A 25,166-nucleotide genomic window follows, 5' to 3' on the forward strand; every position below is an offset into this window, starting at 1 on the left:
GAAACGAGCTGTCACAGGTCTCAGTCTAGTGTCATAATCAATACATATTGATGACAAGGAAAAAAAAAAGAAAAAATCAGCCAGTCATGAAGAGAACAGGCTTAGATTAAATCCATCACCACTTAGACAGGAATGCTTTCAATGAGCCCTCTCACATCTAAACATCTTAACAAGTGGAAAAACAAGCAATATGGAAAGGGTGTGGGTTCTAAATGAAAAGACCAATCAATATGCACTCCGACGGGCCAGCACTCATTCCGGGGAAAATTTAGACCTAAACACGTAAATGACTCAAAAGGATGCAGTGATTGGAGTCTGCATTTTACGACTGAGTTGACAAATTCCAAATAAGCCTTTTTCTTACTTCCTGTAACATGCATGTATGGATTACATTCACATTTATTCATTTAGAAGACGCTGACTAAAGAAGATGATTAACATTACCTAAAAAAAAACAACTGGATAAAAATTTGCTGAAATGAGTAAGACAACTTTTTATTTATTTAATATAGACAAATCTGGATTTAAAGGAAAGACATAAAGCTTTATATTTATTCTTCCACTGTTATTATTTAACCAACTGAATTCTTTATTCATGCATTCAGTTATATTTTTGACTTTGCCAAACCTTTGTGCAAAATTACTTAGACATCATCTCTGCAACCTCATCTCTAAGATGCTGCACTCAGTCACTCAGACACTCAGACACACACACATACACGTTGCTTAAGCTGCACTCAACAGATCAGCATCTGCCAGCAGATGATCACTGAGCATTAAGTTTATAAATGAGAACAGTCTCAGCAGAGCCACAATTTTTTTGGCGCAGAAAAGAGGCAATTATGTGTATTTGGGGAGTGACGCACTGTAATAATGAATAATGCAAGAAACTCATGTTCACAGAAAATAAGAGTCAACAGATATTACTTTTGAAATGATTAATAGGAAATATATACCGTGCATTCCTTGCATAACGGTGGGTAATGAGCCCAGTAATACTATTGTGTGACTAAGCTAATATTCTCTCCTAAACTGCTCCCTTATGGTTGTGAGTGGTTATGTTTCAGGTGGAGCTTGCTGGCCATTACACTGCTGGGGTTTGATTCGCGTCAGTGTGGTTCCCGGGTGTTCTTTCTTTCTGTCTGTGAGGACAGAGGTACCAAAGCAATAATTACTCACAACCCTAATAGACCATCCAACAATGGGGACCACTGGCGGGCCTCTCTCCAAAGTAATGAATCACTATAAAAAACAATGAAGGGATTATTCATGTGTAAGTCTGATCTACTGTCCGTGTATCGCCGTGGATTTATATTCATTATTTTAATTCATGTGACAAATAGGAGAGACTTAAAAAGTTTAGCAATCTCTAAATACCACAGCGTGCAAGCTGTGGGAGAATGTACTGTGTCTCCCCTCACAACACTGAGATTCACATTGTCTTTGTTACATGTATGTCAAAAGGTAAAAACCTGGCTACCAGTATATGTTTAGGTCACTGCTTAGCGTGTTATACCTTGGTTGTCTAACCCTTAGAAAAATTGAAGTGTAAAAAATTAGTAAGTTGTGGTTTTATGAGGGTTATGTGCCAGGCAACCAGTGGAGTCTGCAGGAAGTCACTACACCAAGCCAAGAAACAGTCCCGTGTATAATCCCTAATAAAAACCACAACTTCGGTTTTTGTACTCATTACTCTTGATTGGACAAACAGGCTACTTTACGATGTCAACTTGGGCTCTTGCAAGTGAAAAATTAAAAACAGATTAATTGGCAATAAAAAGTTAAGTGTTGCACTCCAGGGTTAGTCAAAATAAATGATGCATGTGCATACTCTATTTCCATTTTGTTTCTATGAGTGTGTCAGATTGGTCTGAAGTCCACTGTGCTGCTGTTGACACTCTGCCAGGGACACAGAGCTGCCATCACAGCAAGTGATAGATGCCTGTATAACTTTTGGGGAATGGTGGTGGAGCTCACGATCAATCGATGGTTTAGACTTTGCTCAAACCAAATTAAATAAACTCCATTTCAATTAAATCACCGACGCATCACACAAACTCAAAGTCCCAGTGAGGCTCTAACATCGACCACCACGCAGACAGTCTGAGGGCAAAGGCTGGATGGACAAACTTTAAACTTTTAAACAGGTCCAATACTGTCAAGACACTTAACTGCACTGCCTGCAGTCACAAGATATACGTGACCCGAAACCTCATTACACATAAGGAGGATTCATTCATATACAAGGACACTGCCAAAGCAATATACATCACATATGCGTATGCAGACTGACACATACAAAACCAATAGTGATGATTTATCTCTGATCTGGGAGGAAACAGGGGCCAGAGTGGAGTGTTGAGCAGAGTGAACCTGGGCTCGAGTGGGAGCAGAGATCAACTCTGAGGACTTGTCTCAGCTCTGAGGGTTCTTATCCAACCCACACCGCAGAGGTTTGGCACAAATGTAAATGAGGTAGTCATACTGTTCTTTTATTAGTGGGTGTTTAGACCTTAAAAAGGGCTGTGTTCAAATACAAGGTGCTTTGTTGGTGTGGGCGTGTTGCCACATGTGCATGTGAAATGGATCCAGGAAGTGTAATTTCAGTTATACATGAGGCTTATGAAGAAAGTTTTTAGAAAGTTATTAAGGCTGCAATTGTTTTAGCCTGTCTCAACAATTAAAACATACTGTGCTAGGAATATGTCACTAATGTTATATAAAGGGGCTATTTGTAGGTTTTCTCTGCTGCTGAACATGGTTTCTTGTTGGGAGTGGGTGGTGGTGATTGTCGCTTGACAAGAGCTTTGGTCATCAAGACAAGAGGTTATTATACATCCTCTGAGCAGCGCTATGTCTTCAGGGCAGATCTGAGGCTAGAGTGCGTCACTATCGGAAAGGTAGCTAAGCTGGTTAGCGTGCTAACTTCAGTAGAAGAAGAGACGTGATAGAGACAAGAGTTAACATTGGTGTTGCTTTCTACCACTGGAGACGGCTCGTGGCAAGTAAAGGAATGAAATTTGATGCTGAACTCGCAATGTTTCTTCTAGACTGGTAATGCTAACGTTGGCTAAGAAGCAATAGCAAAACTTACAAATAGCTCCTTTAAGTAATCTACCAGGAATGTATGATTGTGTTTGATTGGTCAATATAGTTCATTGTGGAATGCCTATTTTGTTTGCATTGAATTGAATTGTAGCAAGTCGTGCCATGTGATTTTGCCTGAGCGTTCAGTGTTGGCACCTCCATGCTTCCAGTGATGTGGGCTGGCACGATAACCCCAGCAGCTTTAATCAAAGGGCTGGACAGATCGCCTAACCCATCTGAAATCCATTCATCCTGCATTTTTCTGACTTTACAACTGGAAGGACAGCGTCTGACAATTTTCTGTCGACTTTCGAAAACAGAAAATCTATCAATCAGATGTACACGGTGACTGATGAATTTCTTTCTGAAGCTCTGTTTCTCAACCACAAATGAGAATTAGGAGGCTACCCTGAAGATTCACTGTGTCACAACAGCAGTGGGATGCAGCCAGAAGAGGGCTACGATGGCAGGCTTTTCACCAGGCCATTGAGTGAGGCTATTTGGAAAGAGAATCAACATTTTGATTTCAAAATGTGGTGATACGACAAATCGCACACCTGAGTTTGTTTCAAGCAGACCAAACTGTTTCCTCTCCCACTCGAGCCTCACTTAAGTACTCACTCACTTTCTGAGCCAGTTGACTTTACCCCTGCTTCTCTTCCTCCGCACTCCATACTCCTTCCCTCCCTACTTCTATCTCTCCCCACTCAATTTTCTAATTTTCCTTTACTGCATCTCCTTTCTGTTTTGCTCATTCTTCCAGTTGACAAGGCCTCCAGACTGGATTACATGCAGGCCTGCGTGCAGGTAGCGCTCAGGTTGTGTGAAGCTGCAATTGCCGCTTGAATCGAAGTGACAGGTAGCCTGGAGCTGCTCTCGTGGATCTTTGCTCTTCTTTTCCTCCTCCACTCCTCAAATGAACACAAGAGCAGCCATATGATGCTCTCTTGCCTTCTACTAGAGGGTTATTTCATTAAAATTCTGTCTATCTTCTCCTTCTTCTTCTCTTCTTTTCCTCTTTTATTTCAGTCTCCCTGCTGCTTCAGGCTTAGCAGGTTGGCCTGTGCTGCAGATATGAAAAGGATCAACATTGCAAGCTTCTCAACAGATGGCTGTAAGGATTTATGTTAGATGATGTCCCCTTCAGCATGAAGCGCTGCTCAGCCAAGAGAGCCACAGTTACTGTCCAGCAGATTCAAGTGGTGACCACGGTTGTTGGAGGCAGGTCAAAGCAACTGTTTAGGGAGGTACTTCATGTTTGTCTATGATAGTTCCTGGCAGCTGCGCTCAAGTGTTCAGTCTGTTGAGTCACCACAGGGACTTGATCTCCGCCTGTGTCAACTGTCAAGCAGATGTCCAGGATCAGGAATGTTCCCAAGAGCATGCACATACACATACACATTCACTGAAAACTCCCTACATAGATTTATCACTTGACACACTAGTGCTGAAGGGAAAATAGGAGGGGAGGACAATCGAAGACGTTAAAAAAATGAAGTGTTTTCAGGCTGTGAAAAAGAGGGTGCAACTCTGAGGTCCTGACAGACGTAAGCGTAACGTCGGACTGCTTGTCAAATGAACTTCTTTGTCTCTCCCTTTTTCTTTTCACTTTTATTCTGGCACTCTCCCCGTCTGGTCCAACAACTCCTTGTCAAACAATATAGAGAAAAAATCTGTGACGTCTTGTCCAAGCATCGGCTAATATTTCTGGAGCCAGGTGAGCTACATGGATTCCAAAATACTCCTCTCTCTTGCTTCAAAAGCTCAATAAAAAAAAAAATGATGATTGAATCCTGTGCTGTATGTGGCAGCTTAAGCCCAAGACAAACTACGGTGACAAATGCGTTCATGGGAATCACAGAATTGCAGTTTGTATTATGTTTGACATGGAGTTGTCACTCAGAATTATCTCTTACTTTGTTGAAGAACACAGTGGAGAGATTTCAGCAACAAATACAAGTTAAAAGCAAAAAAGAGCAGAGGCAGTGGCAGTGTGAGAGAGAATTCCAGAGCTACTTCCAAAGCCTCTGCCGCTCTGGTCTAATCTTTAAAGTAACTATACACATGCACCACTACAAAAAAAAAAAAAAGAGGCGAGAGAAAATGAGATCATTAATAGGGATGGCAAGGCAATAGATTTGTGCATTTATTATGTGGAGAAACAACATAAACAAGCACTGGGCGAAGTAGATAAGCAGCCTGCCACAAAGCTGCTCTCGGCCAGTTGGGCCACTAATCTGTGTGGCCTTCAGAGACATCACTATAGACTCTATGAAGAAGAAAGCTACTTAAAAAAAACATTATTAACTATGTACATTTATAATTACACATATATACATCAGAGCAAGCGCGCATTCGTTATGGACTTATGCTCATTTCACGTGAACACACGCACATACACACACATACACACACACACACGCACGCATGCACGAAAACGTCTATCTATATCTAGCTGTGCATTATAATGACATTCTGCAAATTATGCCTGACCACCGGGCTTTGTCACATCCTCTTTCAGCTGTGAGCAATTCGTCTTTCTAAAAAAAGATGCCTCCAGATGGAGTCGTTCTTTGTGATTTGTGCGCGTTTTGGGCATTAAACCTCCAGGATGTGGAGTTAATGAGATTGCTCCTGTTTTGCTTCTGGCTGCGAACTGCACGGCGGCCAAAGGGGATGTGAGTTGATGCCTAGAACCGACTTAGTGGGGACAAGAAGAAACCAAGCCAATTTTCACTTTGTTGCCTCTCCAGCATGGCCAAGACATCCAATTCCATCAGGCCTTTGCTGCCGGGGCAGCTGATAGAAATGGGCCCTAAGTCCTGTAGCTGGGCCAGATTATTCCCTTATCTTCTAATGGCTCTGATAAGGGATTGGAAGAAGTGGTGTCAGAATAACCGCTGTATGACCCACTGCCAAAGACCCTGATTAATCTCACTAAGGAACAACAGGAACAAGCTATGGGTGTTACAGATGCTGAACTAAGACTAATATAATTTACATATTTGCTAGAACAGCAACAACTGCAGATTTATTATCTAATAACACAACTGTCAGAAACACGAAAATATCTTCACTCGGGCTGTAACCCACCCGTTTGAGCCAACCTGAGGGAGCGACCTGTCCTCCACTGTCCAATTCAAATCTCTGTTATTTTCCTTTCTGACTCACCGGGAGCTTTGTAGAAGCCAATGTCTTCCTCACTAAGAGGCAGCAGGTAGACTTCACCTTCCTTCCACAGTAGGGGGTACTCCTGCCCCCCAGTGAACTCTCCCAGCCAGCTGTCCTGATCTGGAAGTTAAAGAGGACATTTCAAAACATGAATCATAGCTATTCTCCTCAGTATCACAGAGCATCAGCATATATACGGTAAATACTGGTGTTCAGGAAGAGTATAAATGTTTGTGTTCTCCTAGGGGATATGTCCACATTGTTTTGTATTGATTTTATTATCTGTGATTTATGTTTTCTCCTGATTTATGAGGATGAGAATTCAGAGAGAACAAAACATTATTGGTCTTGTTAATTTCATTTGGGTATCTTGTTAACAACAGGACCTGACTAATAGCTGCTGAGCCCGGGACAATACCTTCAATAAAGTCAGAAGTGATGTTGACAGCAGCGTAGTGACCTGAGGAGGAACAGGCCAGGGAGTGACCAAAGCAGAAACAAGGTTGGCAGCCCGCTGGGTTTTCTTGTTGTAAGTTGAAAAAGCCAGGCTTGCATCTGTAGGTACACACACATACACACACACAGCCTCATGCATAAAAAAAAAAAAGTTATTAACATGCAGATCCTGCACACACGTTTCATTGCAGCTATTTGCCACATCCTTGCCATGGTGTTATTCTTACTAATCTCTTTAAGTTGTTCTGACTGCAGCAGTCGGGGATGCTGCTAGCTGCAGACGGCGGTGTTAAGGAAGAATGGACCAAATGGAGCCCAGCTGCAGAGACCCTGAGCTCTGACCTACAGACACTGGCTGGCATATGGGTGGGAAGGGGAACACTGCTAAAAATCAGCCACTACACTAGTCACATTACACAGGAGAGGGGCCTGCTCAACGAGCCATGAAATCAGCAAAAAAAGTCAACAAACAGGGAGCACAGAATTATTCAGTAGTTGGAGACCTGGGGCTGTGTGTATTGCTAATGTCACAGTGAGTTTATCTGTTTGATCCTGCATCCCAGAGAGAACCAGATAGAAACAGACAGGGAGAAGCAGGGACTTGGTTATTGACATATTGTAACAGTCATATTCACTGTCCAAGGAGGCAAAATGACGGATAGTCCCCAAAACTTAGAGCATTTTTAGACAAATCCTTCCCAAACCTTTTCTATTTACCATTCTGCTGCACCTGTACGATCTGCTGGGTTTAATATACTCAATTTTTATTTTAAAACAAATAAATCTTACATTAATATTAAATCTAGGAGTGATAATCAAAGTAATAAAAACATCAAATCATTATCAAAAACACTTGTCACACACTTCTGTATATAAACTGATGAAACATTAGTAATGTCTTTGTTTGTTTCAATGTGCAACATCAGTTGCCTTAGTAACCACAGGTCATGTACACGCATACATGACGCAAGCAATAAGCTTTTAACACACCTGTCACAGGCCTGTCCCTCCACGTTTGGCTTGCAGTGACAACGTCCATCCAGAGGAGAGCAGTCACCCACGCTCCCGCTGGGGTCACACTCACACGGCCTGCAGACAGAATGTGACGTGAAAATGTAACATTTGAATCCACTACACTTAGTGGACATGCACATTTGGGGGAAAAATGTATTGTTGACTGGGAAGGACCAAGAGTGTTAGAGACAAGGACAATTTAATGTGACGACTTTTCCATAAGAATATTCTCTATTTGCATGCCCCACCCCCACACTTCCAGATCACAGATGGTCAGCTATGCAACAGCAACTCTGCAACCAGTGGGGTGTCTTGCTCAAGGACTCTTCAACAACATGGATACTTGTCTTGAGGCTTGAACCTGTGCATCCAAAATAACTAAGCCAACCCAGGCAATGTGTTTTTGTCATCTCTGCCCTGATTCAAAAAGCACAACAAGGCTTCCTGTAACAAATCATCAAAACTGAGATGCTTGATAGCACACAATCCATCATGCAAAATTTAGAGGCTGTGCAAACAACCTTGATAAAAGCAAGTGAGTAGGTGTATGGGTCAGCAGGGTCTCGGATTATGTCAAAATGTGTTTGATCACCTTCATTGATTGATTACTTTTGTTTGAAACTGTAACACAGAATCTACTTTTTAATGACGTGCTATTACAAATAATTCAATTATCCTAAGGCAAGCCGACTCTGCTTGTTTCTGCTCCAGTGGTCTGAGTAATTCACACCTCAACTCAACAGCCTGATTTTGCTGCATGAATTAGAGAAAGAGATGTATTTGTGTGCATACATGTTGGCATGTGTGTATGCATACATGTGTGTACAGAAAAGGTTTTTGCTGTGAGAATAGTAAAATGAGGGTCAAATATAATCTAATAACACACTATTGCACATGTTGATTTATAAATTTGTTATTGCTAAAACCTGTGATACTCAAAAAAAGAAATGGGTTTCAAGTGCTAAACATAGGATCTTATTCAGCAATGATTTTTAATAAAGACGCCCTCATCCTGAACCTCAATTTAAAGGGGCTATTTCTAAGTTTTCTCTGCCACCAAATGTGGTTTCTTGCTGGAAGTGGGTAGTGGTAATTGGCGCTTGACAAGACAAAATAGCTGCTAATGCTAACATTAGCTGTGTAGCAATAGTAAAATGTACAAATACCTCCTTTAAACTTGCATCAATGTTGTTTTTAGGCAGCAGAAATCAGATGTAAACACAACTCTTACATATTCTTATCTATTAAGCTGATATGGCAAAGATGTTAGCTAACAATTCCTTACACATCCATCGGATATGGAGCAACATTGCCAATCATTCAGAGCTGTGTTTTTGGCGGCTTAGCTAATGTTAGTCCAATATTCACTCTCATTTTAGCTCTAGCTTGGTCTCCACCAGCCCTTGAGAAAAATATCTGTCTCTTTATCTTAAGCTAACATCTTTTTTTAGCTTCAAAATATTTCCACTATGTTCATAAGATAGTCACTAACTTTGCTACTGGACAGGAAGTGTACAATAGGTTTTTAGAGCTATTAGCTGAAAAAGCTGGCTGTTGTGGCTTGAAACAACATTTGACGAGAGAAGTGAGAGTGAACCTGAACCTGAACATAAAAGTTGGGGGCTGTAAAATCAAAACAATTAGCAGAGAGATGCTAAAAAGCTCTGCAGAGCTGAGGGGAACCGCAGAGTTTTGTAATTGTCTGTGGGGTCATAACTATGAGCGACCCCTTTCACATTACATGTAGTCATTAGATCCATTATTCATGTAAAAATATTTATTAGAGCAGCTTTAAAGTCACAAGAATAAATATCAAAACCTTTTCATCTACATTGTTTGTCAAAGCTAAAACTGAATGTCTGTTTAGCAGTCAGTGGTGGTAGAAATAATATTAACACCAAACAGTCATTGATATGCAATTCAGTACCATCACAATTTAGCATTCCCAAGACAGGTAAAGGGGGTCAGGGAGAGCCAGGGTGGACTTCTTATGAATATAAATACTACAACATATTTCTCACATGCACACACACATATGCACTACAATATGCATTTAAATGCCAGCTCATGTGCACACATACTTGGTAAGAGAGTGATCAGGTCAGAGAGAGTTGATATTTTCTTTTCATCATCAAAATATATGTCAGGTCAGCGCATTGCAAGCCGCAACAAAGGACGCAGAAAAACACCCAGGCCAGGTAGGTGAGCGTGCAAAGGTGCAAGAGGTAATTCACTCTCACATCTTAGGAATAAAAGCAACTCTGCCTATCTTAAAATCAGTTTAACCCACCGAGCTTGTTCTTGTAGCATAATGAAACGATGAAAATCAGAGCCAAGTACAAATATAGAAAAACAATAGTCCAATAGATTTACTACTTTGTTGTTATTCCGGGCACCAACTTGATTAATAGAGAACAATTGCGAAATATTTTTCCAATCAGTGATTAGTTTGTTTCTGTGAGAAAACACCAAACTCGATCTGTTTGAATAAATGGAATTACACAAAAATGTCATTATTGAAGTGAAGGGCTGGAATTAGCAAGTATTACTAGGTTAAATTATCAATCATCTATAAATAGCCCATTAATAATTAGTTGGTGAAAATAAAAAGAGATCACTTTGGGTTTTGGTCAGAGAAACCAGAATAACATGGGAATGTATCCAACACTAACCTTAGATGTAACTCGTTAAGAATTCAATTATCTGTGGAGGAGAAATTGTTCAGGCTAAGTTTCTCCTTGGGGTTTGGCTGCAGCTAAAGCGCTTCTCTGAAGTTTCTGAAGGCAGCGAGGCTGGATCCAGTCACCATGGTAACAGATAGAGGAGACTGCATGGTCTCCGGCTTGGTTCTAAGTAATCTTCAAACACCAGATCTCGTTCTCCTGTTGGTCAGGACTGCTGGGTGGATGACCACAACATCCACAATGTGCAGCAGGAGGGAATTCATAAAAGTTGGAGTTATTTGAGAACAGACAGTGGCAGGCCGGTCTTTGTTTTAGATTAATAAAGAGTGATAAATAGTGGTGTTCTGATTTACTTTATAATGTTATACATCTACACATATATACACATATATAATGATTAACTAAACTGGAACTATTTTGGTAATGCAAATATGCTGTAAATCGAGGCCATATCTCTAAGATGCAAAAAGATGTACATGTACTGTATCTAGAAAACACTGGTTTGATGCAAAAAACTATTTGTATTGTGAAAGACTTGGGCTTTGAGGCCAGATTCAGCAACTTGGCCAAACAAAAGATGATTCACCGTGAAACGAACACTTTTTGTTTATTGGCTGCTCCTTATAAATTTGAAACGGCAAACTTGCTAGCAAACATTTGCCTATTTACAAATCAAGGAGACAAACAACATTAGGATTCCTTTGGGGTCATGTTTTTAAATGGCTTTACGAATGCAAGTCAAATAATCACTCTCCTTTCAGCTCTGTTTTAGTTTTCTACCAGCTCCTGAGGCAAGTTAATGATTCTTTAGCTGCTAAATGCTCCACAATGTTCACCAGCTGGTGGCTAACCTCATCGCTCTGCTGTCTGCAGGGTATAACGACAGCAGCAGGATGGAGCTAGAACACATAAAACCAAAACAATCAGCTGAAAGGCACAGAAAAGCTCTGTCGAGTTGAGGGGAACATTCTCTGTGGGTTTGTCACAACAAGCGATCCCTCTCACATTACACACAGCACACAGTCATCGATCCATGGCTAAAACTTTTATTTAACTTTGTCTTTATATAATATTTGGCTATCGTGAATATGTATTTCACATAACCAACCAATTACTATTGTGAACTCGTGGATTCCCCTGAACGTTTAACACTTATACCTGTAGAATGCATTAGAAATTAAATGCAAACAATACGGATTTACGTAATATAAATAAGACTTCAAATAATTACATCAAGTCTGCTTCATTAAATACATACAAATAAAAAGTGTTATGGAGCAATGGTGATTGATCTGATTGGGTGAACATCAACACTGTCCTGCTATCTTGTCAGATAAGAGGAATCTCATGGATAATTGAAGTAAGGAGATGATATTGACTGAAGAACTCAGCAAATATGTGCATTATGTGTAAAAGAAGCAGAGAAGAACAACATATAGGAATTTTAGAGATGAAATAAAATACTCTGTTGTGAGTTAGCTTGAAATGTTTGCTGAAATCTTAATTAAATCAAAAATGTTGATTTACCCACAATTCATGTTTCCATGTGGAAAATTACAGCAGTCTGTATTGTTAGAACAGTTGTTAGCAGTTTGATACTGTATTTGGCGCATCCTGGTGCCCACAGATAAGAAGGCCACTAATTCACAGTGGCGTCACATTGAGAAATGAGAATCCTCTTGTTTACAGCTGCTTTGTAGTTTGATAAATTCAGGCTTGGGGAAGTTAGATGGGTACTGCAAAACAGCTAATTTATTCAACAATGTCTGTCTGTTTATCTGGACTACTTATATCTTTTTCCTTTTCGTTTGTCTATTTAGTTCATTTTTAAATCTATTATTTTCTAAGTTTTGTGTGTCCTGCGTGTCAACATGTCTGTGTATCTGTGTTTATGACTATGCGTGTTGCTCACCTGCAGCCACCAGGACCAAGCGAGTGAAAGCCAGCCCGACACGTGTCACACTTCTCCCCTGTCACGCCAACTCGACACGCACACCTTCCCTCTACATCACACTGCAGACTCACTGAGCCTAAAAGGGACAGCAGATGGATCATGGAGGAGGAAGACAGAAGAACAGAGAATGAAAGGGGTACACAAAGGGAAGGAGGACAAAAGGAGGACTATTTTCAAGAAAATGGAAAATTTCAGAACCAATGAAGTGTTATTGGTAAATTATACAAAATGGGTCAATATATCATTAATAATTTGTCATTGCGGGAATAACTGAACGCCTGGTACTGGATTCCTGTTGAAAAAGCTTAGTTTATTACCTTTCAACCATACTGTAGCTGACATACTGTAGCTTTAGTTAATGGAGAGAAAAGACCAGCTGGGGCGTTGCGGACATGAGAGAAAATGGAAGGCTGATGGAGTCGGCTATAACCTTTGATCAATATAATGGACTCCAACAGCTCTGTGCAATCACCTTACACTATTTAGGGAAAGTCAGAAGAAAAGATAACTATGTATATTTGTTCATTTCTCCCTCTGGTTCTCTCTCTTTACACTGAGGATGGTGTAATTAGGAGGCCAAACATTTAATGTCCCTTCACCTAAAATTAGACTGTGTTTAATGAACAAGAATGAGCCTCTTCACTGATAACACTCAGTGAGTCAACTGGATCAATTTACAACAGCGGGGCTGAGTAAAGTCATGGATTTCTTTAATGGTCATTTGGGAAGCTAAACCGAGGATAAATCTGATGAGATGCGCAAGACATGAGAGGAACAAGATTGTATAAATAATGAATTAGAAAAGATTCTACTTTTAGGCAAGGTTTGGCAAGTTGAGTAGTCGATGAGTTAGACTAAATATTAATGCAGAGTTATTAATGATTTAAAAACATTTGGCCATAAAATTTGCAACAATTAATCTTTGGAGTCTTTTTAGTCTGTAGCTAAATCTTGCTTATGGTGCCATATTGTGCCAATACAGCATTCCAATTTAGCCATAATTAAATTTGCTCATACCAGGGAAGACAAAAGTAGTGAGTAATGACGTTGGCGTGGATTATAATTAGGGTTCTTAAATTATTATCAAAACAATTAAGGGTTCTGTGTCTGCAGTTTACCATTGATGTTGCAGCTGCAGGGAAGGCAGGGCTCCTCCGGAGATTTCCTGTAGTGGCTCTCTCTGCAGCGCTCACAATGGGGCCCGTCAGTGTTGTCTCTGCAGCTCACACAGCGCCCCCCACTGCCAGTGCTGCGGTACTGCTCCATGTCAAACACGCACTCGTCAGATCTCCCACTGCAGTTACACTCTATGAGCGAGGGAAGGAGAGCAAGAGAGAGAAAGAGCAAGAGGTCAAGTGAGGAGAGACGTGGAGAAAGAGGAAAGAGCACAGCCGTGGGGGGAAAGCAGGCAGAAGAGGCAACGGGGTAAAAAGCGAGAAGACAGAAATAGACAAAGGGGAGAGACGGAGGGAGGGTATATGTGTGAGAGATTATGTGTTCTGGGATTGGATCATAATTTAGAGGCTCGTTGCTAATCTCATTTCACACAGGCCTAATGAGGAGCCAATCGGCTGTCAGGGGGCACTTAGATAACAGTAATTCATGTTTATACAAGAGCAAATTACTCAGCTGATAACACACCATCACAGCTCTCATACCCCTCACATCAAATCCCTCCTTAGTTTACCAGTTACCCTGAGGGGGGATTTAGGTGAAATTGCCCATTTTATTATGAATCAAGCTGTCTGCTGTGCTGGCAATAACTATATGATTATTCCTTCCTGTTAATAAAGAGTCTCAACAGGGTTCACCTTATTTGAAAGATAAAAAATGATCACCAGTTGCTTTAAAACCTAATGTACAGACTTGAGATCGGTGGTGAAAATCTTAAGAGAGTTATGTGTTTCATTTGGCTTCAACTAATTTTGCATAACTGAAATTCTAATGAGTAATTACGGGTTCACACATTCTCCGCAACCTTTGTAATTACACTCCCCCTATGGCTAACCCGTTAGCAAACAATTGCCTATTTGCACATCCATCAGACATAAAACAGCATTAGCATTTACATGGAATCATGTAACCTGATGAATCTAAGTCCAATATTCACTTTCTTCTAGCTCTCCTTTTGATCTCTACCATCTTCTGAGGGAAATATCTGGCCTTTCAGCTGCTAAATGCTCCACTGTGTTCACCAGACAGTCACTAACTTTTTCTGTCTGCCGTTAGGACCTGGGCAGCAGTGTAACAGTAACATGTTACGGTAATGAGACACCGACAAGAGTTACCAGAACTAAGCTGTTCGTGGTTAAGGTTCCTCTGCAGGCATGTTTTCAACCATGTAAAAGTACTCTGCTATTAACAGTGTTTTGTTTAACATGGTTTTCCCAAATAAAAAGTAGAAATAAAAACTGGGGTTAGCACAGCTAGCATCCTTTGTTTGTTAGCTTGCAACTGGCAGTGGCTGTTAGTGGCTGTGCTAATGCAAACTCTCACTCTCTGTATAGCTCCAAGGTGGAAATACTCTGACTGCTTATCTCACTCATGATATGTCTTGCATTATATAAAAAAACACCATATGGACATGTTAATGTTAAAAAATTGATTTTCATCCAAGGCTTTTTTTTTAAGGCATATTTTTAGGGCTTTTTTGTGGTAGCACAGTGAGAGAGTGTGGTTTGCAATTAGTAATTCATTTTTCAAGTAACTTGTTGAGCACTGTGCACAGTGGGTTTATCGCTTTTTCACTGAAAACAGCTGCACTCTGCATCTGAATGTGATGCTGACAGGAGCAGTGAGAGTCAACCAAAACAATAAAGTCATGTGCCCTAAAACTAAGACAATGAGCTAAAATTTACTAAACAGCTCAGGGGAGCTTAGGAGAACCGTGGAATCGTGTGATGATTCCCTGTGGGTTTTTCAATACGAGCAATTCCTTTCACATTACACATGGTAATCTGACCCATTGTTGATATGAAAATATTGATTGGTGCAACTTTAAGCATCCATCCTGAAATTGTAGGTGTGATGGATGAAAAGAGAATACACTGCAGGAACCAGCCACTGCTAGGAATAGCCTTCTGAACACAACATGCATCATTTGACAAATGCTGAGTCCCTTGTTATCACATCTGCCGTCCCTCTACCCATGGGGCAACAGAATCTGACAAAACCTGACACTCCACATAGAAAGGCGCTACAGCATGACTCTGATTGCCACTGGCGGGGAACTAGAGCACATAGACAACCAGTCGGCTCTACTTTTCAACTCCCATCCACTCTGTCTTTATCATTTCAGCTAGCTGTGCTGCCACTGCTGGTCAGGCTAGCTGTTAGCCAGGTAGCAGAAATGTCAACAACCGCCTGAGCCTCTGCATTTCCTTTAATGGTGCAAATTCATGTTGATTCTTACAACATCTCATAAAATATGATGAAATCCATGACGTATACTGTTATCCTGACGGAACATATGATGTCCATCCTAAAAGTTAACAATTATCTGAAAATTATGTTTCATGCTTGTAACGTCGGGTCTTTCAATGGGTTATGTCGAAAGTTACTTCATGTGTGAACTGAAGTGGGCAAATGAGTTTGTTTAATTATGGTTCATCATCCTTAAATGAGCTTCAGAGCAAATTGAACATCTGGTTTCTGATCCCTCTCAGCAAGTTTAAATTTATGTTTGCTGATGTCTTAATTACTTGCTGCTCGTGTTTCAGTACCTGACTTTTATAAAGCTTTTTTTAATTTAGGTATTCAATTTGGTTGAATTAAAAAACAAATCAATCCCAACTATGTTTTATATGTATTTTTAATATATACATAGATATGCATTTTTTTTTTATGTTGTGATGTACATTACAAGCCTTTGATGTTTATGCCATATTGGCTTGTGTCAACCTCCTAGCTTGAATGAAAACACATCAAACCATTAAACACACTATCATAAGCATGTTACAGTGCTGCAGCTTGTTTTCCATCTCGGTTAAGATGCGATTACTAAGAGCAGCAGAGCAGTTTAAAGGTGGTATATGTATGTGGGATGAAGACTGCCACAAGCATTGCACACATCCAGTGAGTGGAAGTGAGACAGAGCAAATCACTTAAAGCCGTTTTTCAACAGGTTTAACACAAGGACCACTACACAGCTTTGCATAGCACGTGTTCGGCCATCTTGACCATATTTATAGGTTTGTCCGCCCACAACCACCTCTTCCACATGCTGCTTTCCTCGACCCTGTCCCGGTGACCACACAACTTGTGGATAACTGCCACTGTGGAGGCTTCATGCAAGTAAGAAGGCTGACTTAGCTCCACACTCAGTATAATACTCAAGAGGGGCCTCTCTTCTGTGATTGATGGAGACGCCTCCTCAAACACTATGCCTAATACATTTTTGGATGATTCAGAATACTTAAAACTAAAAGGGTACAATGGTGGTGAGCTGTAGCCTTGTCAACCATACATGCTATGTTTCTTAATTACAAAGACACAGGAACATGTTTGTAGTTACACTGTATGCTAAAGTGAAAAAGAACATACCTTTACACAAGGTCTCGTATGGTGTAAGGGTGATTTGTATGGAACCAAAATAGTTAAGGTTTTTATGGTTACAGGCACTCACAACACTTGGTTAAGGTTAGAAAAATACAAGACTATAAATAGACAAATGGGAATAGCCTTTGTGACGTCACCCATAGGTTATTGAAGAGCGGTTTTGAATCTCAGGGTGGGCTGCTCCTCTCTCGCCATCTTGGCAGTGATCGCATAACACCCAGTGAATCCAAAAAATAGGCTAAGAGGGGTGTGGAGGTGTGTGTAGCCGAGGCTTCGGTGCATGTTGGTTTGTGGCAAGCATATGCTCATGTAAAAGTTGAGCATTTTAACATGGGAGTCTATGGGGACTGACTCGCTGTTGGAGTCAGCCTCAAGTAACCATTTAAGGAACTGCAGTTTTCGGCACTTCATTTTTCAGCAATGGAGGTAACCGCTTGGTTAAATATTGAAAAAGTCAAAAGTGACTTGAAGCGCAAGACAGGACTTGTTTACTTCATCAACATTTAACCAAAACTGCAGTCTTTCCCTAACCTTAGCCAAACCTAACCACATGCGAGGCTCAAGATGCAAACCCTGGTCTCCAGTATTGAAGTCCAGAACCTTGTGCACCCTCCATCCTCTCCAACCTCATCCCTATGACCTGCATGCAGGAGCCTAAAACAAGGTGGCATTTCCTCCTCTCAAAATGACACTGCCACAGAACATAATACAGGCAGCAATTAGATTTTCTCATAAAATATTTGGAAAAACAAATTTGTATGATCAGTAATGTGATTTCTAGGAGACAGGATTGGTGTTAATGGTGACAACCTGTCTGGTATGAATAGTCACAAATTCATTATCTCATGCCATACACGTGGTTTATTTGGTAACAGTGACCAGTACTGTAAGTCAAGAAAGTAAAGACCAAGGTCAGCCTCCATCTTAAACTATATGAATAAACCTTCATTAGAGTCTGACCAACTTTACTCTCAGTGGATGTCTCAAATACAGAAAAACTTCCTGCATAAAAAGGGATGGACTATGAGCCAGTGGCACTAACATCTCTTGGGGGGGCCGGTCCTGCAGCACTTCAGACTCCTGCTGAGGGCTTCCGAGGACTTTTCCCATTTGCATACCATGCCCATTTAGGCGTGGACATTGCCCTCATATTGCTCCTTGGGGCTTTGTCTTATAAAAGATTAGCCTGGGCATACAGTGACAGTCATGTTCCTCTTTATCTCCAGTGGTTTTAACAGCGTACAGCCGCTTCGAACCCAGAGTGAACACAATAATATTTTGTTGCCTGCAGTAAAAGTCAGGCTAGTTTAATTAGCTGAAGATGGATAATAACCCTGAGATTGCAGACCCCCATCCCCCCAAGGCACATTCAAGTCAGCTGTGTGCGAAACATTTTGGTTATCCAACTCTTATCCTTCAGCATCAAACTGAGTGCTACAAGATGTTTGATCAAAGGAAATCAACTACTCTGATGCAAATACTTCCTGAATGACTACATTCTTTCTTTCTTGTATGACACAATGTCAAACGTGAAAAGAACATAATGTAAATTAGATAACAACAGAAATAACAACAAAATATGGAATTCAGTTCATGTCCATAATAATGTAACAATGAAAAAAAAAAGCTAGCAAAAAGCCTGGACCTGTGCAAGTTTAGTGGTCAATGAAAGCTGTTAGATTGAAGAGAAAATAACATCAGTTACAAATTAAGCAACACTAAGTTTGCCTGATTGAATTATGCTGACAAATTCACTGAACTCTGCATCAGGCGTCTTCCAGCAGCGAGGCGTGGTTTTGCGAGGTCAAGCCGGATTTGCTGCTTCACCTCCGAGGTGATGCAATCCAACATCCTATTGTCTTATGCCCTGTATATGAATAGTTTCTTAGTAGTGTTGCAGAACACATTGCAGACGGGGAGCACAACCCCTGCAGGCACAATGATTTCTCATTTTTACATCTAATTTGCCAGACGAATGAGATGTCGGACTAGCAAGGAGAGTAGAACATCAGCAGTGATAAGAAACCATTCTATGAGGGACTATGCTGCACATATATCTGTACGACCTTTATTGTAGCGTTACAAACACATCTGACCTCTACCTGCCTCACACATTTTTCAGCCTTTTAGGTTAAGATCTTTTTTTTTGGTCTTCAAAAAACCCAGCATTTGCAAACCTCAGCTCAGTTGTCCAACAACATTGTTTACAACACCAGAGTAACACCAGATAATTGTATGATTCTTGCGATCTCCTCTCCACTCATGCTGAAGGAATGTGCAAGACAGTGATGTACACAGAACTGGGGCTTGTCATTTCATATATTTTTCTGATCTTTAATGTTTTTTTTCCAGCTTTAATAGAACAAAAAGATTGGCAACTACTCGGTCGTATTGACAGGCACTACATGCTTACATACACAGCTACTGTCATTAGCACAGGTTTGTGGGCGTATCGGGGTCATTTATTCATATGTTTACATAATCACAACAGCTTCTGCTGTCGTTAGAAGCCACACCAGTGTGACAAGGATACAACATCTGGCTGCTCACAGTGACTTCAGAGAAAATCATCGTTAATATGAGAATAAAAAGAGACAACCCTCTATCATGTAACACTGATCAAACAGGAAGAAAGAGCATCTTAATCCAAATACAATGCATGATGGGAAGTATGCTAATAAGACACTGACACTGTTTCTCAATTAACTTGGTTTGATGCATTTAATGAATGCTTAGCGGGACGTTGATTCAGCTCATCATTTAAATGATCTGAATAGAAAAAATAAAGTCCAGTACGCTACGAGTTTTTATAGTGTATAGAATTTTTATGCTTTTGTCTATTCTTATCACATTCGTCTACTAAACACATTTCCCTATGGTTGCAGCTCTATTTTATGGAGATTGTCACAAAGTCACAATTAGCTACCTAAAGTACCAAACAATATATTGTTTAAATATAAAGTAAATAATGATAATAGAGCAGCTGTGGCACAGTGCATAGAGTGGGTCATAGGGTTGGTGGTACCTTTGAATGAGAGGCAAATTGCTAAGCATTTTGTCTGGGAATATATAGGTGCAGTCCCTTTACCATGTAAATGGATCATTGATTATACTCAGTAAATAAAGCCTTTGTCTCCCACAGTACACTTTTCTGTCCAGACTTCACACAGAGCAGATTCCACTACATGGAGAGCAGTTGAAATGCGGATCACGTGGACTCAACCACGTGACAGTCGAGGCGGAAAAGACTCGGTAGGAAATGAAGTGGAAGGATGTTGACAGGTGTCAATTTGCATTTTGGGAGGAAAGCAGCAGATTTTCAATTTACACCACTCTGCTCTGCACATACTTAGGTGGAAATGCAATGCAATGATAAGTTGTCCACTACTTCAGATATATTTCAAAATCGAAATGATCAAAATGTTTGGATTTCTAAGCACGCTGAGGGTAGAAACAGAAAAAACGTATAGATCTTTATGCCAATAAATTTCACGAACCAAAAAAGTATCAAGAGGAAAATGTTCAATATCCTAAGACCCTCCCAAGACCTAATTAGCCGTTAGCAATTAGCAGTCTTGTCAGAAGAATAAGGTGATGAATGATCTGGCACAAAACCTGTTTTTAGGCAAGACAGCTTCTAGTGCCATTGTTACCGTGGCTGTTTAATTAATATTGCAAACATCTGTCATGCTCTGTGATCTATGCTTAGGCGATCGACCTGGGTTTAGAGTTGCATAGTGTTCCACTTCAAAAAGTGTGCTGAGCTGACTTTATTTCCTCAGATTCACTCTGCTGTGATTTTTCCTAATGCTTCATCTGACCATTGTGTCATTATTTTACAGTTAACTCAAGCTGATGTTCCTACCAGGGCTATAACTTTAACACTGTGTTACTCAAAAACAATAACTTATGTTTATTATTGTGAAAATTTCAGAAATACTTTTTTTAAGTGTTTATCTCAAATCAGTAGAGGATCCTTGAGTCCTATGCGGTGCAATTAAAGGATTTGTTAGAAGCAAAACAATTTCCTTTGCTTCTCACCTTAATCGAACAACTGGGCAAAATAAACACACTTGAGGATGATTTGCAAAAGTTAGAGCATGATCAGTGAAGGGTGGGTTTTACTGATGTTAGGAACAAGGAAATCGATTCAGCCAGAGTGAACCTGAATAACCTACAAGAACAAGAGCTGAATTCCAAATCCATAGGACTGGAAGAAATGATTATTTTACGTGGATCAAAAACCTAGTCGGCCTCTTGCTCTGAGTTTGTAGAAATGTGAAAAATATCACAGCTACTAGCTCAAAGCAAAAGTTACTTAACTGCTCCTAAAAACGCAGAGTTCCGCACATTTTGTTCTGAGTTCTACTGGTCTGAAATACAATTAAATAGAGCAAAATGTGAATCTGTATTTCAAGGCCTAAAACTTCACGCTCTCACTCAAGAGAATGCTGAGCGCCTTGGAGAACCGATCGCTCTGACTGAACCGACAAATGCTACAGCTGGAATGAAAAAAAGGCAAGGTTGGTATGGGATTCCCCCAGAGTTTTATCTCACTTTTTGGGTGGAGCTTTTTTAGCCATGATTCATAGATCTTTTTCAGTGACATGAATCCTGCTGTAATTGCTGAGTTGCCCAAACCTAATGAGGACACTACTAAATGGGGCAATTACAGACCACTGCACATCATTAATACCAAAATAAAATTTTTCCACATACACTGCAAGATTTGATTTATTCCTCTTTTCCTTTGAAACGAGCTACACTTTGTATTGAGAATGCAAGGATGTGAGGCTTTTTTCGGTTGAGGTTTGCGCTACTTAATCTGATTAAACTAATCTTAATCCGGATGTAACTGTATCATGGTCTCCTGATATGTGACTCTTAAATGATACCTATCCATTAAAATTAACATGTTTGAATAGACATATTCTCCTAAAAAGATGCTGGCTTTACGTTGGAAACCTTTGCATGAATATGGTGGGGGTGGGGGTCACCACAAATTTTTTCATGTTTCTTTGATATTTGATTGATCTTTGATTGAATTCAATTCAGTTCATCCTTGAGCCCAAGTGGACGTGTGTGCCAGATGTGATGAATTTCCCTCCAGGCATTTTACAACAGGACAGTCGTGAGGTCACAGTGACCTTGGCCTCAGTCAGTTCGTCCCTAAAGTGAACGTTGCCAAATTTGAAGAAATTCCCTTAAGACCTTCCTGAGACACGGCGTTCACGGGAATGGGATGGAAGGACGGACTGACGGACAGACAGACAGACGGATGGACAACAACCCAACAAAATAACGCCTCTGGCCCTTGCTGTTGCCGGCAGAGAAGCATAACAAACAAACACAAGAGGAGATTAAACAGATTTTAGGCTTAAATCTACTTCTATATCTATCATATTTCATAGTAGGAGTACTGCCAGGAGGCTTAGATGATAAGTATCTGATTTATCTACAGTATTACGAACCGTACTACTGATATTCAAGAAAATGATCACAGCCTCCCATCTACAACTGCAGCCTTCAACCTTAAATCAGTGGCAAGAAAGGATTTAAAGTGTCTACCTACTGGAACAGCCTCAGGCTACGCCGATGACAACATCAAACAAACAACAAAAATTATGAAGACCTGCAGCAACCTGCTCGGGCTATAAATGATTTCAGTCTCAGAGGGGGAGAATCTTGATGAGAATGACATCCCATTACACACATCACACACACACACACACACACACACACACACACACACACACAAACAGCAAACTCCTGCTCAACCCTTTGCATATTTCTCCACACCTATTTTAAGACCACATAGCAAACAGCAAGCAAACAAAGCAGTCTGATATCAAGTTTAGACAAACAACCTTGACTGAGGGAAATTACAAATAAAAACACTCAGACACCAAAACACTCATGTAAACTCATGTAAAGTTTATAATAATTTCACAACAGCTTTTTGCTCTTTGAAATAAGCTATAAATCTGAAGTAGTCTTTCAAGTCTATATATAGTATTTTCTTAAATTACAAGAATTGCAATTAAGACACATCTTGTTTTTTAAAGGCCAGGATACTCAATGGGATATCAGTGGTGTTTATAAAAAAAATTAATCTGGAAGACAGAAGCATATCCTGTTTTGCTGTCAACCAACCACTTATTTGAATGTCTATCAGGAAATAGTCCAAGATTCCACATTAATAATAGAAAATGGTTAAAATGTTGCTGTCAGATGGTATTTAGTAAAAGAATATGATGGAACCATCTTCTCTATCTTTAAAGAGAGCACTGCATACAGGAGGACTATATTAATTTGCCTCATTGAACAAGACATTATGCTGACATATTCCATCAAGTGTCACCAGTGGGTTTTACATTAAAGAGGACCTATTATGGCCATTTTCATCCACCTTCACAAGCTGGGCTGGAGCAGAAAACAAACGGACCCACCGTCCTGCAGCCGGAAGGAAGAAGACGCTGGACAGTCTGCAACGACTTCACAGATAACAATATCATTTACTTGGAATACTTTTATGAGAAACCTTTTTGATTTTTTATGTGTGGACACTTCCGGACTAAAGGAATATAAATAACGGAGGAACAGACAGACAGTCTGCTTCACTTCCTACTGGTTTAGGATGCTTGTACATCTCAATTAATTAAAAGATTAACTGAAAAACGAACTGAGCGGTTAAACTGTGGATAATTTATCAAAGCTAACGAGGTATACTGTAGCTTGTCAATAGTTACAAATGATTGGGCATTTATATCTTTGCTTTGCTGCTTCTGACTAACGTGATCAGGTCGCGGTAACGTGGTTAAACATCACAGATCCACAACGATAATGCAGACTGAAAGGCTGTGAGCCTTAGTCCCCTGTTCGGCCACATTAAGTGTGAACTAAAGAAATACTCGTTGTGAAAATTAAGTGTCTAACTGTCTTCCTCGAAGTGCTGAGCTCACGCTGTAATGTTTGGAGCAGTGGAGAACCGTGGAAAAAATGAAGTAGATTTACTCCAGACAATTGAGAACACTGTCTTTTCGGCATGGATACAAAACTAAAGAAAACTTTTCATTATAAGCAGTTATGTGCTGTGCTTTATAGGGGCATGCCAAGCTTGCAGGGCATGTCATGCTTGCAGGTGGGCTGCACCAAGAGATGAATTGATGTCAATAGGACCAGTAAGTAATGTCTGGAACTCCAACGAGGCGCTTCATACAAAGGAAAAACTTGGGTTGTGTCCAGCGTCGTGACTCTGGTGACCATTTACATGCACAAAAACCTATATAATGACTATAAGTAAGGGAAAACTCAGAAAAGCATAATAAGTCCCCTTCAACATGTTTGAATTGCTGTGCTTGTTCACTGCTATTTCAGGCATTCTGGTTGATGTAGATTGTCACTCGCCAACTGAGAAATGTGATGCTTGAGTCATATCAGTTGCATACAGTTATAAATATCCAAACACACACTGCATTGACTGAGATAAAACGCCATTTTTCAAACAGTGTTCTGCAGCTGGATTTTCTAAGCTGAACGTATGTAAAATGATGATGTGGGTTAATTATGTGAAAGAGAAGGCTACTAATTTGAGTAGTAAGTTTTCAATCCTCAAGTTAAAGGAGCAAAAGACATCAATGCAGAAATAAATCACTTTCTTTTTATTTTGTAAAGTTCAGGTTTTATCTTAATTTTCATATTGTTGAGGTTTCTAACCCTCCAAAGGTCATGAGTCTGATATATGATATATGATAGTTTATTCTCCCCGCTAAATAATTATTTGCTTGAAAGAGAGACATCGTCATCATTATAATTTTTGCCAGATTTGTTGGAAATTGTCGGCCTCTATCAGCAGTGGCAGCAGTCATGATAAGTAGCCAACATAATTGCACTGCACGTGTTTTGTCTTTCAAAAATGTCTCCTTTGCGCCACAATAATTGGAGCCAATGCTGCAAAGTGTTTGTGAATTAGGTGCTTATTTGCATGAGTGCACCATATAGCCTACATAACTAGAATATCTCTGTCAGGTTGTTGTTGTGTTGTCTCAACTGTTGCTGCTGTACTGTGCTCGAGTAAAAAGGTTTAGAATATTATAACGCTTACAATTATGTTTTATCAGGATTGATATTTTTGTTATATTAGGTTTGTCTGTGTACTGCATTTTTATGTGAAAAAAGGATTTATCATCACTACTGAATATATTTGCTTGTTTGCTTTCTTCAGAGCTAGATGAGACGACTGA

At 40.1% G+C, this 25,166-nt stretch overlaps 1 protein-coding gene across 1 annotated transcript in view; it reads right to left on the reverse strand.

Annotated features, from left to right (window-relative positions):
• lamc3 (laminin, gamma 3) overlaps positions 1-25,166 on the reverse strand; it is a 95,696-nt gene that overhangs the window by 41,119 nt on the left and 29,411 nt on the right. Inside the window, exons 5-9 of the mRNA XM_023424003.2 lie at positions 13,485-13,673; positions 12,325-12,442; positions 7,705-7,803; positions 6,677-6,813; positions 6,259-6,378 (exon numbers count right to left, since the gene is read on the reverse strand). Of these exons, the coding sequence (XP_023279771.1) occupies positions 6,259-6,378; positions 6,677-6,813; positions 7,705-7,803; positions 12,325-12,442; positions 13,485-13,673 (663 nt within the window). The remainder of the gene's footprint in view (positions 1-6,258; positions 6,379-6,676; positions 6,814-7,704; positions 7,804-12,324; positions 12,443-13,484; positions 13,674-25,166) is intronic.

The sequence above is a fragment of the Seriola lalandi genome, unplaced genomic scaffold (assembly GCF_002814215.2).
Source record: "Seriola lalandi dorsalis isolate HSWRI2012SDOR001 ecotype SW California unplaced genomic scaffold, Sedor1 jcf7180002054695, whole genome shotgun sequence".
Classification (NCBI taxonomy): domain Eukaryota; kingdom Metazoa; phylum Chordata; class Actinopteri; order Carangiformes; family Carangidae; genus Seriola; species Seriola lalandi.